The 13,756-nt window shown below is 36.3% G+C and overlaps 1 protein-coding gene across 1 annotated transcript; it reads left to right on the top strand.

The window, feature by feature from the left end:
• Positions 1 to 655: 655 nt before the first annotated feature.
• LOC137959772 (BI1-like protein) lies at positions 656 to 13,083 on the top strand. The gene is made up of 4 exons (XM_068807119.1): positions 656 to 1,012; positions 11,996 to 12,109; positions 12,240 to 12,397; positions 12,614 to 13,083. Exons 1-4 carry the CDS (start codon positions 769 to 771, stop codon positions 12,818 to 12,820), a joined length of 723 nt encoding a protein of 240 aa, XP_068663220.1. The 5' UTR covers positions 656 to 768; the 3' UTR covers positions 12,821 to 13,083.
• Positions 13,084 to 13,756: the final 673 nt, after the last annotated feature.

The following is a 13,756-nucleotide window of genomic DNA, read 5'->3' as shown; positions in this document are numbered from 1 at the left end:
TGAATTCAAATATAGGAAGTAAATTTCAAATCATAAGATCCGTTACTTTCGGATCTTCAACAGACTCGTTAACTTAGATTTTTTAGAAAAAAAATACTCTTTACTCTAATTACTCTTGTCAATTCCCTATTTAGTTGGTTGTTAATTGTTATTATTTACCTCAAACATAAAAAACGATCGATCCAACACTATTGATAGAGGTGTTTGCTTTTTTTTTAGGGTCTCTTAACCTGGTTGTTATACATTAGTATACTCTATTACAAAGTCTTGGACTCTTCTATGATATCTTGTAGTTCAATGGTACCAAAATTATAACAATATATATTTTTTTAATAATTTTTTATTTTTTATTTTTTTATTTTAACTCGGGTCAAACTCAATTAAAATTTTTGTGCTATGTTCGAGGCTTGGAGTTCGAGTTTAAAATATTCGAATCTAGCTTTCGATGCTTACCTGCGGCCGACACTTCTGAAAGAGAGTCAACACTTGAATCGGTTAGTTTTTGTTTTTATGACTAAAGGCTCCTATCTTTCTCGGGTACTTCGCTTCTCTGTTCTCTGTGCGAATAGACTACTGGGTCTTGTGTGGAACCTCCTTTGTTCATAGAGTTAAGGGGTATGTATGTCATTATAAAATTCGGTAGTGTGTCGTGACTCTACAATATCATCGCCATTTTTCGCCAGCTCCCCCTCTTCCATCTCGACTCTCGATCTTTTCTTTCCTTCTCTACCTCCCTGTGTGGTGCTGAGAGACAGATAGCGGGGGAGGATGTACGGGTTCTCGAGCGTTTCCGCCAAGGGTGATTTGGAAGCAGGGACCCTTTACCCGGGTATCGGTCTCGGCGAGAATGAACTCCGATGGGGATTTATACGAAAGGTCTATGGCATCCTCGCAACGCAGCTGCTCCTCACAACCCTCGTTGCCGGGTTCACCGTCTTGTACACGCCCATCAATGAAGCTCTTCGAGGGAGCCCAGGGATTGCGCTTGGCCTCGGCATTCTGCCTTTGTTTCGTAAGCCTCGGATCCCTTTTTTTTAATTATTTTTTATGTATATCTTCTCATTGCATGCAATTCTTTCTTAGATGTTTGTGCTCTGTTCCGAATTTGGTTGTGGGTATTGATGTACTGTACGGGGCGGATCATCCCGCCGTCGATTTTGCTTCTTATGTATTTTTTTTATTATTTTATTTAGGTTGACTTGTTTATGGATGACCCGTTTTTCTACAAATCTGAAATTCAATTTTACCATTTTGGAGGAAACAAGATAAGGAGAGAAAGTATTACGATCTTGATATCATTTCTAGATAAAAGGAAACGACATACTGAAGCATTTGTCAGAGTTGGAACGAGATACTATTTTATGTGAGAGATCGGCCTGTCAGGGCTGACCTCAATATACTTCTCACAGACACATTGATTTATGTGCTGAAAAGCTTTTAACGGGCTTTCTCTAATTTATAGCATTGCCGTATGATGAAATTACAGAGGTGTTGGAGATCTTTATCTTGAGAATACTATACTAAGGAGCATAAGTGAAGGGATCATTGAACGTTAGCTTGTTCTTTTAAAGTTTGTATGCAAAAACACTATTGGGAAAAAAGAGATATTATAGATTGTGCATCATTTGTAAGTTACATGCTACAAAGCTTATCATAGAGTCTATTTAGCAGCAGGGCTTATTCTTTTTGAGCAGTTGTTGTACATTATTATTGTTTCAATTTCCTTTTTTAAATCACCATTATTCCAAGAAAAATGGCGCTTTTAGCAGTCTCCGTTTGCGCATCAAGGTGAAGTTATGGTGACAGAATGTTTTCGTGGAGTCTTTTGTGCATCCTGGTGTATGAGTCTGAGGTTGGAGGGTAAAAACAACTTGCAACTGAAACCTGGAAAAGATTTTAGTGACAATAAACAATATGTGAACAATCAAGATACAAAATATAAATCTTTGGACAGTTGCATGTGCCCATGCCTTTGGTGAGAATATGGATATTTCCCAGCTTATTTTTTCAATCATGTGCAGCATAAAGCCAGCTCAGCCAAAGCTTGTTGCAATCTACGAAGATTTGGACCAGAGCTTTTGATAGATGCCAATACATGGCTTTTCCCTACATTTTTCTCTTTTTATTTTCTACTTAGTTTGATATTATTTTTAATTTCTTCTCTGAAGAGAGTAATTTTCTTCTGTTTTTTCACTTATAATTTTAAAAGAGAGCAGTGTAAACTCTGGGAGCAAACTTTGGTCCGATAATGGTATACTTGCTTGTAAGGCAAAGATTTTTTTTTTTTTTTTTTTCATTAATCTTGAACTAGAAAGAGTTTATAATGTAAGTTCAGAAAAAAAATAAGGGATCGACCAAGTCATTTGTAGATGTTTTCTGCAGTACACAGTTTTTCCTTACAGATTAGTGTGTGACTGCAAAAATTTCCTATTTTTTTTTTTTGTAGTTTTTTTAGTTTTTGAGAAACTGCTTTCTTGGCTTCAAAAGAAGACAGGAGAAGGCCTCACAAAAGAAAGGGGAAGGTGTCCCTGACAGTAAGGGATTGGTGGGAGACACCACCTTAACTAGAGAGTCTGATACATTGTTGGCAGATCTAGGAATGTTCTGCCATGATATTTCTAAATGGGTACTGAGCTCAAAATTTTCATCATATACATAAGCTAGCCTCTAGGGAGTGGGGAAAATCTGACTTATCCAACTAATTACATTTGGGAAATCCCCTTCAACTACAATGAGGAAGCTGAATTTCTGGCAGGACACTAATACTTTTTGCTTTTTTACATAATCTACACTACCTCTCTTATAACCATTTTGTTCAAGGACTTCTCTAAGTCTCTCATACCAGTTTTTGGAGCTTGCTTTGAGTCATATAAAACTTTATGCACTTTATAGGCATGGTTTGGTTTGCTAATGTCTTCATACCCTTTGGATTGTTCTATATAAACCTCATGTATGTACCCATTTAAGAATGCACCCTTTATATCCATTTGGTATAACTTAAAGTTTTTGTGACATGCATAGGCTAAATGAATTTTAGTATCCTTTAATCTAACCACAAATGCATAAGTTTCTTCAAAATCTATTCCTTCTTCTTGGTTGTAACCTTCACGAGTATTCTAGCTTTGTTTCTTACAATTCTTACAAGTAATCTAATTTTTAATAACCTTTTGTACCTATGACTTGTTCATTTTGGGAACTAGGCACTAAAATCCAAACTTGATTTCTTTCAAATTGATTAAGCTTTTCTTGTAATCATCTTTTTCAGGTTTAGCACATTTTTTGGTTCTAACTGAGAAACAAAGACTCTATTTGCCAGTTTCTTCTGGTTTTCAACCAATAATTTGTTCCAAGAGGTGATCAGCCATGAACTTATAGTTCTTGGCCCCTTTAAGTGGTTATTCTTAATTATCCAAGTTTTATTGGTTCTCCCGAAGGTCTGGGTATTAAGATTTAGATCCCTTAGATGATTCAATGAAGTTTTCCTCTTCCCCATCTGAAATTGGAGTTGGTGTTGAATTTGGTAAATCCGACTCATCAAATTCAACACGTGTTGACTCCTTACCTCTCTATAAGCTTTCCTATGAGATGAATAACTTAGAAAAATACTTATATCAGTCCTTGAGTCAAATATTTCCCTAGTTTTTCCTTTGATTATTTGAGTGTGAACACCAAGCACCTAAAGGTTCTAAAATAGCTAATAGTGGGAAGATTACTTATATACAACTCATATGGTATTTTCTTGAGGATGAGCCTAATACTAACTCAAATAACTATGTAGCAAGCTGTATCTATAGCTTTATCCCAAAATCTATGAGGCAAGTCATATGCATGAAGTATGGGTCTTACCTTTTTAATTGAAGTTCTATTTTTTCTTTCAACAACGCCATTTTATTGAGGAGGTTTAGAAGCTTAAAATGTATGGTCTATACCATTTTGAGTACAATACTCAAATTCTTTTAAATTCTTCTCCATGATCACTTCTAGTTTTGATGAAGGCTAAAAATGCATCATCTGGGTTGACTAGGAAGTTTACCCAACTAAACCTTACGATAATCATTGACAACCACGAAATTTTTCCGCATCTTGTTTAAGCTTAAGGGTCGGGCGGGTCCAATTAAATCCATGTGGATTAGATGAAGTGGTCTAGAGGTTGATACTACATTTTTTTATATAAAGGAGGTTTGGTGTTGCTTTCAAGTTGTCAAGGACCACAAGGCCTCTTCTTTAATATTTTTTTCATTTTGTAGTCCTCTTATCGGATTTTCTTTGCTAATTTGTTCAATGAGTCCATACCTATATGTTCTAATTGCTTGTGCCATAACCAAGATTCATCCAAGTTTGCACCTAAGCATGTAACACTAAACAAGTGTATTTCTAAAATTTTGACAACATATAAATCCTTGTTTCTATAATCCTCTAGCAACACATCATATTATTGTTTATTATGCATTTGTTCTTTTCAAATAAAACTTTATTACCCTTGTCACAAAATTGATTAATGTTAAGCAAGTTATCATTAACCCTTCTACACAATATACATCTGAATTATGAGTTGGAGGTTCCTATTTTTCCAATTCCTTTGATGGTACTTTTTCCATTGTCTTCAAATGTGAAATGACCACCATCTTTTAAGGTGAGTTCTACAAATTTCTTCTTATCATTGATCATGTACCTTGCACCACTGATCCACACAATTTTTGGTTCTTTAGCTTAGAAACAAGCCTACAAGAGAGAAAAAGAATCATCCCTTCGAGGTCCTAACTAATTTGGGTTTCTTTGGAAAACCATTAGCCGCAACACTCTCTCTTTGGGCAGCCAAATTTGCTTACCCTTGGATTTTTGGATAACCACAATATTTTCATTTGATTTCGGTATCTATTTTTGTTTTATGCATATACATTTCTGGTCTTGCATATGTGAGCATAATAATCCAATTGATTATAATAATAACATCTAATATGAGGCAAAAGAGTAAATTTATGCATATACTTGTTTATATTCTTCCTATGATACCTTTTGGGTACATTCTTGTGAGTAGAACCATTTTGGAGCTTTTGCTCCAGCTCAATGCATTTCTTTCTAAACTCTAATTTATCACAAGATAAATTTTCAATTAATTCTTACCGCCTTAAAGCATTGGCCACATGGTCATCATTAGCTTCTTTTAATGCATCCACTTCACCCTTAAGCTTGGCTATTTCTTGTTTTTGGACATCACATTTATCCTTATATTTATTTAATCTTTTAATTTATTTTTCTGACAATTTTTCTAATTTATGTTCATAATCGGAATCACTTCTTCCGATGTGGTAGAGTCCTCTTATTGTAATGCTACAAGTCCAACATCACTTTCCTCTTTTAATTGCATCCAAGTTGAGATCAATACCATCTTTAGATCTCTATAGATGGAGAATTTTCTTTGAGAGTTGGGCATTTGCTTCTTCTATGCCCTAGCTTGCCACACTTAAAGCAAATATCAGTCCTTTTAAAAGATTTTTCTTTGTTACCCTTGTTTAGAGTTTTTCTACTTTCTATGTAATCTAAAAATACCTAGTAATGAAGCTCACTTCATCGGATAATCGGAATCACTTCTTCCGATGTGGTTGAGTCCTCTTATTGTAATGCTACAAGTCCAACATCACTTTCCTCTTTTAATTGCATCCAAGTTGAGATCAATACCATCTTTAGATCTCTATAGATGGAGAATTTTCTTTGAGAGTAGGGCATTTGTTTCTTCTATGCCCTAGCTTGCCACACTTAAAGCAAATATCAGTCCTTTTAAAAGATTTTTCTTTGTTACCCTTGTTTAGAGTTTTTCTACTTTCTATATAATCTAAAAATACCTAGTAATGAAGCTCACTTCATCGGATAATCGGAATCACTTCTTCCGATGTGGTTGAGTCCTCTTATTGTAATGCTACAAGTCCAACATCACTTTCCTATTTTAATTGCATCCAAGTTGAGATCAATACCATCTTTAGATCTCTATAGATGGAGAATTTTCTTTGAGAGTTGGGCATTTGTTTCTTCTATGCCCTAGCTTGCCACACTTAAAGCAAATATCAGTCCTTTTAAAAGATTTTTCTTTGTTACCCTTGTTTAGAGTTTTTCTACTTTCTATATAATCTAAAAATACCTAGTAATGAAGCTCACTTCATCGGATAATCGGAATCACTTCTTCCGATGTGGTTGAGTCCTCTTATTGTAATGCTACAAGTCCAACATCACTTTCCTATTTTAATTGCATCCAAGTTGAGATCAATACCATCTTTAGATCTCTATAGATGGAGAATTTTCTTTGAGAGTTGGGCATTTGTTTCTTCTATGCCCTAGCTTGCCACACTTAAAGCAAATATCAGTCCTTTTAAAAGATTTTTCTTTGTTACCCTTGTTTAGAGTTTTTCTACTTTCTATATAATCTAAAAATACCTAGTAATGAAGATCACTTCATCGGATAATCGGAATCACTTCTTCCGATGTGGTAGAGTCCTCTTATTGTAATGCTACAAGTCCAACATCACTTTCCTCTTTTAATTGCATCCAAGTTGAGATCAATACCATCTTTAGATCTTTATAGATGGAGAATTTTCTTTGAGAGTTGGGCATTTGTTTCTTCTATGCCCTAGCTTGCCACACTTAAAGCAAATAGCAGTCCTTTTAAAAGATTTTTCTTTGTTACCCTTGTTTAGAGTTTTTCTACTTTCTATATAATCTAAAAATACCTAGTAATGAAGCTCACTTGATCGGAGCTCGTTTCACACTAGTCTTTATTTGGTGCATCTTTTGATTTAAGTGCAATGTTTTTTTTTTTTTCCTGCTAGGTGGTTTCTTCATCTTTTTTTTCAGATTCCATTTCATATGTAAGAAGACTATCTAACAATTCCTCTAAGCTCATAGTCCTAAAATCTGTATTTACTCTAATAGTTGTCTGCTTCATGTCCTATGAATCTGGGAGAACCTTGGGAAGCTTATCATTCCTCTTATAGAGGGATATATCTTCTCTTAAGATTTTCAATTCATTAATGAGATGAGTGAATCTAGAATTAATGTCAGCTATTGATTCACTTGGTTTCATTATGAATTTTTTGTATTGGGCTACCAATAGACTAATTCTAGTCTTCGACTCTAGTTATTCCCTCATGGATTACCTTCAATGTATCCTAGATTTCTTTAGTTGTTTTGCTTATGGAGACCATATTGAATTCATAAGGACTTAAGGCACACAGCAATAGGTTGATTGCCTTAAAATTGATTATAAGTTGTTCTTTATCTTCCTTAGTAAGTTCATCATAAAGTTTTAGGATCCTTTCATCATTAATCACTTTATGAGGGTTAAAAGGTCCATTTTTGGTGACATGCTAAATATTCCAATATGTGGATTGTAGGGAGAACTCCATTCTAACTCAAGTTATTCTATGGCTTTTTAAGACAAGATGCTCTTACCTGGAGGTCAATCAAAAGAGGTCCATAATGATGTGGAGGTTGGTAGGCCATAGTAGCATCTTTACTTGATAGCTAGTCAACAAGATGTAATGTTTTCAATCTGCCTATGTACTTATTTCCAAACTGATCCTTGAGAATCATACTTAGAGAATCTCTTGCCAAGGGGCAAATTATCCAATTTGGAGCAACACAACATTTGGGCACTGCTCAGCAACATCTTGTTATTGCTTAACCATGCTCATTCCCCCTCTACAATTAGCTTTGCAAGCCAGTCCAGTTGGAAGCTCATTACTCCTGAAAAGTTCTACAATTTATCTGGGAAGCTGCTCACAACTGCGACATGCTGCAAAGAAGAGGCCTGGTCATAATAAGCAACCTATGTAAATTCTGTGGGGAGGTTCAAGACATGCTAGACCATATCCTCACTAGCTGCATTGTCAGCTCTTCTATTTGGGAGGCAGAGCTCAGATAGTTTGGCATCCATAAAAGTTTCTTACTCCTAACATAGTGCAGCTCATGGCCCTTGTGAAAGACTGGTAAATGCCCCTGGGAAGCTGCCATGGCTACTTGTTATGGGCAGACTCCCACCGCCTAACTGCCCTACCCAAGCTCAGCAATCACCCCATGACAAGCCTCCCATCTGGCAGATTAAACTTGAATTTCGACAGCTCCTCCTTAGGTAATTCCTGCCTTTCTGGTGTTGGAGGAGGAGCCATCAAGGATAGGAATGGTGCAATCCTTCTTGCCTACTCTGGTCTTATGGGAATTCTATGAGTCAACAGAAGCTGAAAGTAGAGCTCTTCTTGAGGAAGTCAAGCTCTTTTCTGAAAGATTTTCCAGCCCTGTCATCATTGAAGGGGGAGGACTCTACAAATGTTCTGCCCTGTACGGAAAAGGGTTGGTCCATCCCTGGAGGCTTGGTTATTTACACAATGAAGCTAGAGCTCCTGTCAATTCCCGGCAAGTGGAATGGAGCCACGTCCTGAGATTAGCCAACAGTCTTTTTAGATAGCCTTGTAAAAGAGGGTGTTTCTCGGAAGTCGGAAGTGCTTTACTTCAGGCACACACCTTTCTAGTTCTGGGTGCATTTTTTCCTTACGTAGATTACTAGATGCGTAGCCTATGTATTATGAACATATTGCTAGTTGCTTATCAATAAAATTACCAACATTTATAAAGAAAAAAATAAATTGTAAGGAAGGCTGTGTTCATTAACTTCAGCTTTTTGTTTCCTGAACCTCCATCAGATTTCTTCATACAAACTCTCCCATTATACAAGTGAATACCTGAATTTGTCCAGTGCATCCCACCGAAGGAATTTCTGTTGGATTGCTCAAATCTTTGCCACTACACATGTCGGGCAATGCATGCAATACAGGAAGTAATTTGGTATTCCAACCAGGGTTGACTTCACATGAGTAGGTCTGCCCACCGGCTTAAGTAGGTTGGGTTGAAAGTCGGTTTCCAGCCTTTCTATGATTGGATTACATAAGAATTTATCTGGGTGTTCCCTTAAAAAAAGGAAGCTCATGGTACGAGGGGAATGATAGAGAGCTGCATCCAAGGATTTCAGCTAAGAAACTCAACTGCTCTTGCCAATATTAGTGCCATAAATGCCTGATTTGCCCCAATTTACTTTTTGGCATGAGACAAGTTCATAAAGTGAGAAGAGAACTTTGATATTTGTTACTTGATTGATCGAGTCATTACAAAAACAGGTCATATCATCAGAGTATTGGAGAACAGGTGTGCAAAATTGAGGCTTGGGAGCTACTGATCTGAAAACCTGAAATCCATCCATTGTGCTGACCTGCTAAGAAGAAAGAGCACAGTGCTTCACTCATCACATTGAAGAGCAAGGGTGAGAGTGGATCCCCTTGCCTAAGGCCTTTGAAACTCTTGAAACGCCTTTGGTTGTGTCATTTTAGAGAAGTGGTTATGATGGGAGGAAATACATTTAGATCCAAAACCTTCATGAAGCCCCAAATCCCAGGAAAGTCTCAGTTGCCCCAGTCAAAGTCCTTTTCCATATCACCTTTATCACCACCACTCCTTTTTGGTTTTATTCTAATGGTCAAATAATTCATATGCAAAAGTGCAGAGTTCAGAATTTGCCTCAACGAAATCCAGAGTTTTCATGTCAATAACTTCTCTTTCTTTTTGTGCTCACGGCATTCAAGTTCAACAGAACTGAGTTATCGCTTAAATTTATAATATTGTGCTCCTGTAATATTTAATGTAAATTATTTCATATTTTGTCTCTTTCAGATCAGCTTCTTCTCAAGGCTAGATAATGATTTTGGTTTTCTTTAATTTTTAGCTTCGACCATCTATGTCACTGTCGGTATCAGGAAGTAAGGATATCTCTGGTACATGTTGGATTAAAAATTGACTGTCACGGATTTTAAATGCATTTTTGGAAGGAGATTGTGTGCTAGTTGCCAAAACTCTAGCGATTTGGTTGGCAAATTAAAATAAAGGGTAGTTAGTATTTAATACGTTGAGCCTATAGTCTGACCATTGCTATTCTTCTTTTGAAGAGAAAAGGCAAAGGCTATAAACTTCTTCATGGTTTATCAACAAGAAATAGCCCATTAATGATATGTTTTCTATTGAGTGTATAATTGTGATCAGTTTTTTGAAACACTGAAGTAGATAATTTTTTTATAGAAATAAGTTTTGTAGTTACTGTATGTACACATTTTGCATACATATTGCAGTGACTGTTGATTCTCTGACAAGGTGAAGAATAGACATTAACTGAGTGTTAACTCAAAGTGGCAGAAAAGGAAGCCAAACCAAGCTTCTGTATCTTAAAGCCGTAATATGAACAAGAAAAACCATTCGATTCTCAGAATTGAATGTGTTCCCTTACGTAGAAAGTGCCATCATATGAAACAATTGCAGCATTAAGACTGATCATCGAGTAGTAGTATTTCAAGATCACCCAAGAATGAATACTCATTCTAAAATGTATTTGCATCTTCTCTTTTTTGTTTTAAATCTCTTATCTTCATCTAGAATAGATTTTTGTCCAGATCTGGAAATGTCTTGCATCTTGGGCGGGACATGGCACATTGACTCCAGAAGGACCAAGCTGAGAGTTTGGGGATTGCCTCCCGTCAAACTGGGCTAGCTGCTGCACCATTATTTAGTTATTTTTTTGGTTGCTCTTAGCACTTTGATTTTTTTTTTTGAGAAATTGAAATGTTTCACACTATTTTGTTTTCTTTCTCGTTTTATATCTTCCCCCTGGGAACCCCTCTCCTATTCTTTTTTTTCTCCCGGTATTTTTCTCACTGTTTTCTAACTAAATTCATTAATACATTAATGAAAAAAAAATCACATTAAGGAATTTGCTTGTCGGAGGTGAATATTTCAGTTTTAAAGGGAGCACTATCAAACCACTACAATGAATTGACCTTTGTGGAAGTACAGCCTTAAGGTAAGTTGAATTATGGGAATTTAGATGCTTGGAGGCTTGAGCCTTCTGTAGAAGGGAAAGTTATCAAATTCAGAGTTCAGCATGAGAGAATTTGCAGGAGAGCAGTTGAACTTTTGATTCTCCGAAGAAATATTATACAAAGATTAACTAGAATTATTAGCACTCAATTTAGCAGTGTCATTGCTTTTCTATTCTCAGGCTTTCTGCATTGTGAGTGGTGTACCAGTATGACAACCATTCAGCATGGTATTACTTGGCCTATTTGCTTTGAACCTCCAGGTTCTCTTCCCCCATAATGATCACACGAGACTGCTAACTGGAGTTACATGTGAGCCAGAGAAAGAGAAGATATCTGAATAAACTTCTTTGGAGTTTTTTTTCCTTCTCCTTTATCTTGAGGGCATATAAAGGAAGGTAGAGAGAAAGGACATTAAGTGAGAGAAATGTTAATAAGTGGAAAAAGAGTTCCTGGCTGTAGGAATACATTTTTTACCCAAGTTCTCTGACCAATGAATTTCGAGACTCTTCAACAATAATCATGACATAACTTTTAAGATATACTTTGCAATCATATTATTAGGTTTCCTATTGTATTGTAATCATTGCATGACAAGATTCGTTAACAGTAATTATGAGATAACTTTAAGACATTCTTTGCCATCATTAAATTAGGTTTCCCACATGTGGGTAGATCTGTTCTTTTGAGTGCATTGTTTATGCATGATAATGGAAATGCCTTTTTGTTAAGTTCAATTTTCTGTACGAACTAGTTAGAGAAGTTCCTTGTAACTTTAGTATTGCTTGAGGCAGCAATTTAACTTACTTCACGAATTGAAGTGTATTCTTGTTTTGCTTCTTCAGTTGTCATATTAGCATTATTTGGACTAATGATCTCAATTTTTTCTGCTACCTGTTGAGATCTTCTAGTGAAAATTTTGATGGGAGTGGACAATCCAAGAATAATTGAATTGTTGAATGTTGTGTAGAAGAAAATTGAATTCCTTCATTCTTGCTTGTAGATTGCATTAGTTTTTGATCAATGTCTCATTACTTAGCGAAGTCACAGTTTTATCTCACTGACATACCTCAAACTCAATCATGTTGCAGTCATGTGTCCTCTATATTATTACCAGCGGAAACATCCTTTGAATTTTATATTCCTTGGGCTGTTCACCGTTTGTTTGAGCCTAAGTGTTGGTGTTGCTTGTGCAAATACGAAAGGTTAGTAACTCTTTACCTTTTTTTCACTTGATATTCAGCAAGTATCTATCCTAGTTTCCTTTTCGTTCTCTATCATTATCCTGGTATTTTAGCTTGTCATATTCTCAACAATCTCTGTATTTGTTTGCAGGAAAGATTGTTCTTGAAGCCCTGGTTTTAACTTCGGCAGTGGTGTCTTCTTTGACTGGTTATACTTTCTGGGCTTCAAAGAAGGGCAAGGACTTCAGCTTCCTTGGACCAATTTTATTTGCTGGTCTTATGATCCTGCTGTTAACTAGTTTTATCCAGGTGAGACTCGGTTTTTATATTTGTTTCACAATTTTTTTAGAGTACATTCTCGTGTCTTTGTCAATCAAATGGATTAGTAGAGTATGTTTAAAAAGTACAATCATATCTGAATTGAAATAATTTCTGGAAGATGTGAAGTTAATTGCTCAGTTTCATGGCAAAGCGTCCAGATTGACCACTTTGTGATGTAAAATAACCTCACTTTTGGTCATGCAGATATTCTTCCCACTCGGACCAGTGTATGTTGCGTTATACGGCGCTCTCGGGGCCGTCATCTTTTCGGCATACCTTGTGTATGACACGGACAACTTGATCAAGCGATTTACATATGATGAGTACATCTGGGCATCGGTTATACTGTATTTGGACATCCTCAACCTCTTCCTGTCCCTTCTGCAGCTGTTGAGGGCATCAGATGGTTAGAAGTGGAGTCGGTAATCCATTGACCTTGTAATCAGCTCAAATTCTCTTCTCTATCGCCAGATATTGTTGAACCAACAATATGGCCTCTCTTGTAATAACTTGATATTTGTCAACCTTGATTGTGTTTGTGATTAATCTCGCCAAATATACCCTTCTGCTTGTGTATCTGCAACAGAATGGCACAGTCATGGATCATTGTGTCGGATTTCCCCTACCAGCTCCCAGATTTCTTATAAAATATCGGTTGGTCTCCATTGGGTCTAGATGCTTTGTATGGGTCGATTGTTTTCGTTTGAGGGTTATTATTCAAAAGCCATGGACATACAGGTTTTGTAGATGTAGATTAGGTAGGTTACCAAATGATAGAAAATCCACCTCTAGTTATTGTACAATTGTTGGAGGTAATCTAGTCACTTGGATAAACGCAAAACAAAATATGGTAGCAAGGTCAAATGTAGATGTAGATCAATGGTACCGATGTGATAATCAGGCAACCATACACATTGCAAACAATCCAGTTCATAAAAGGATAAAACATAATCATGCAACCCTAGAATTTAACACAAACGTTCTCTCCCTTAACAACAAATCTTGGTGGTTGTAACATGTAAACTTCCTTTTGAAGATCTTTGTTTAAAAAGATATTCCTAATGTCTAGTTAATGAAGACCCCATTGAAAGTTAGCAGCAAGGTAAATAAGAATACATATTGAATTGAGTTTTGCAATTGGGGAAAAAGTTTCTTCACAGTCAATTCCATAAGAGTGTAACCCTTGGCGGCAAGTCTTGCTTTGAGACGAGCTATGTTACCATCCACTTTGTGTCACTTATATCCAATGGGTTTTTCCCCAAATGGTAAGGGAATGAGATATGCAATGTGTTGGTATGGATAAATGTCATCTCCTCTTCCATAACTACTTTCTATCCTAGATGTTGG

The sequence above is a fragment of the Aristolochia californica genome, unplaced genomic scaffold (assembly GCF_029961685.1).
Source record: "Aristolochia californica isolate CCGP_79_NKW_82.1479 unplaced genomic scaffold, dmAriCali1.0.hap1 SCAF_3, whole genome shotgun sequence".
Taxonomy (NCBI): Eukaryota; Viridiplantae; Streptophyta; class Magnoliopsida; order Piperales; family Aristolochiaceae; genus Aristolochia; species Aristolochia californica.
Note: the sequence above shows the minus strand (reverse complement) of the source record. Positions and strands in the feature narration are given on the sequence as shown.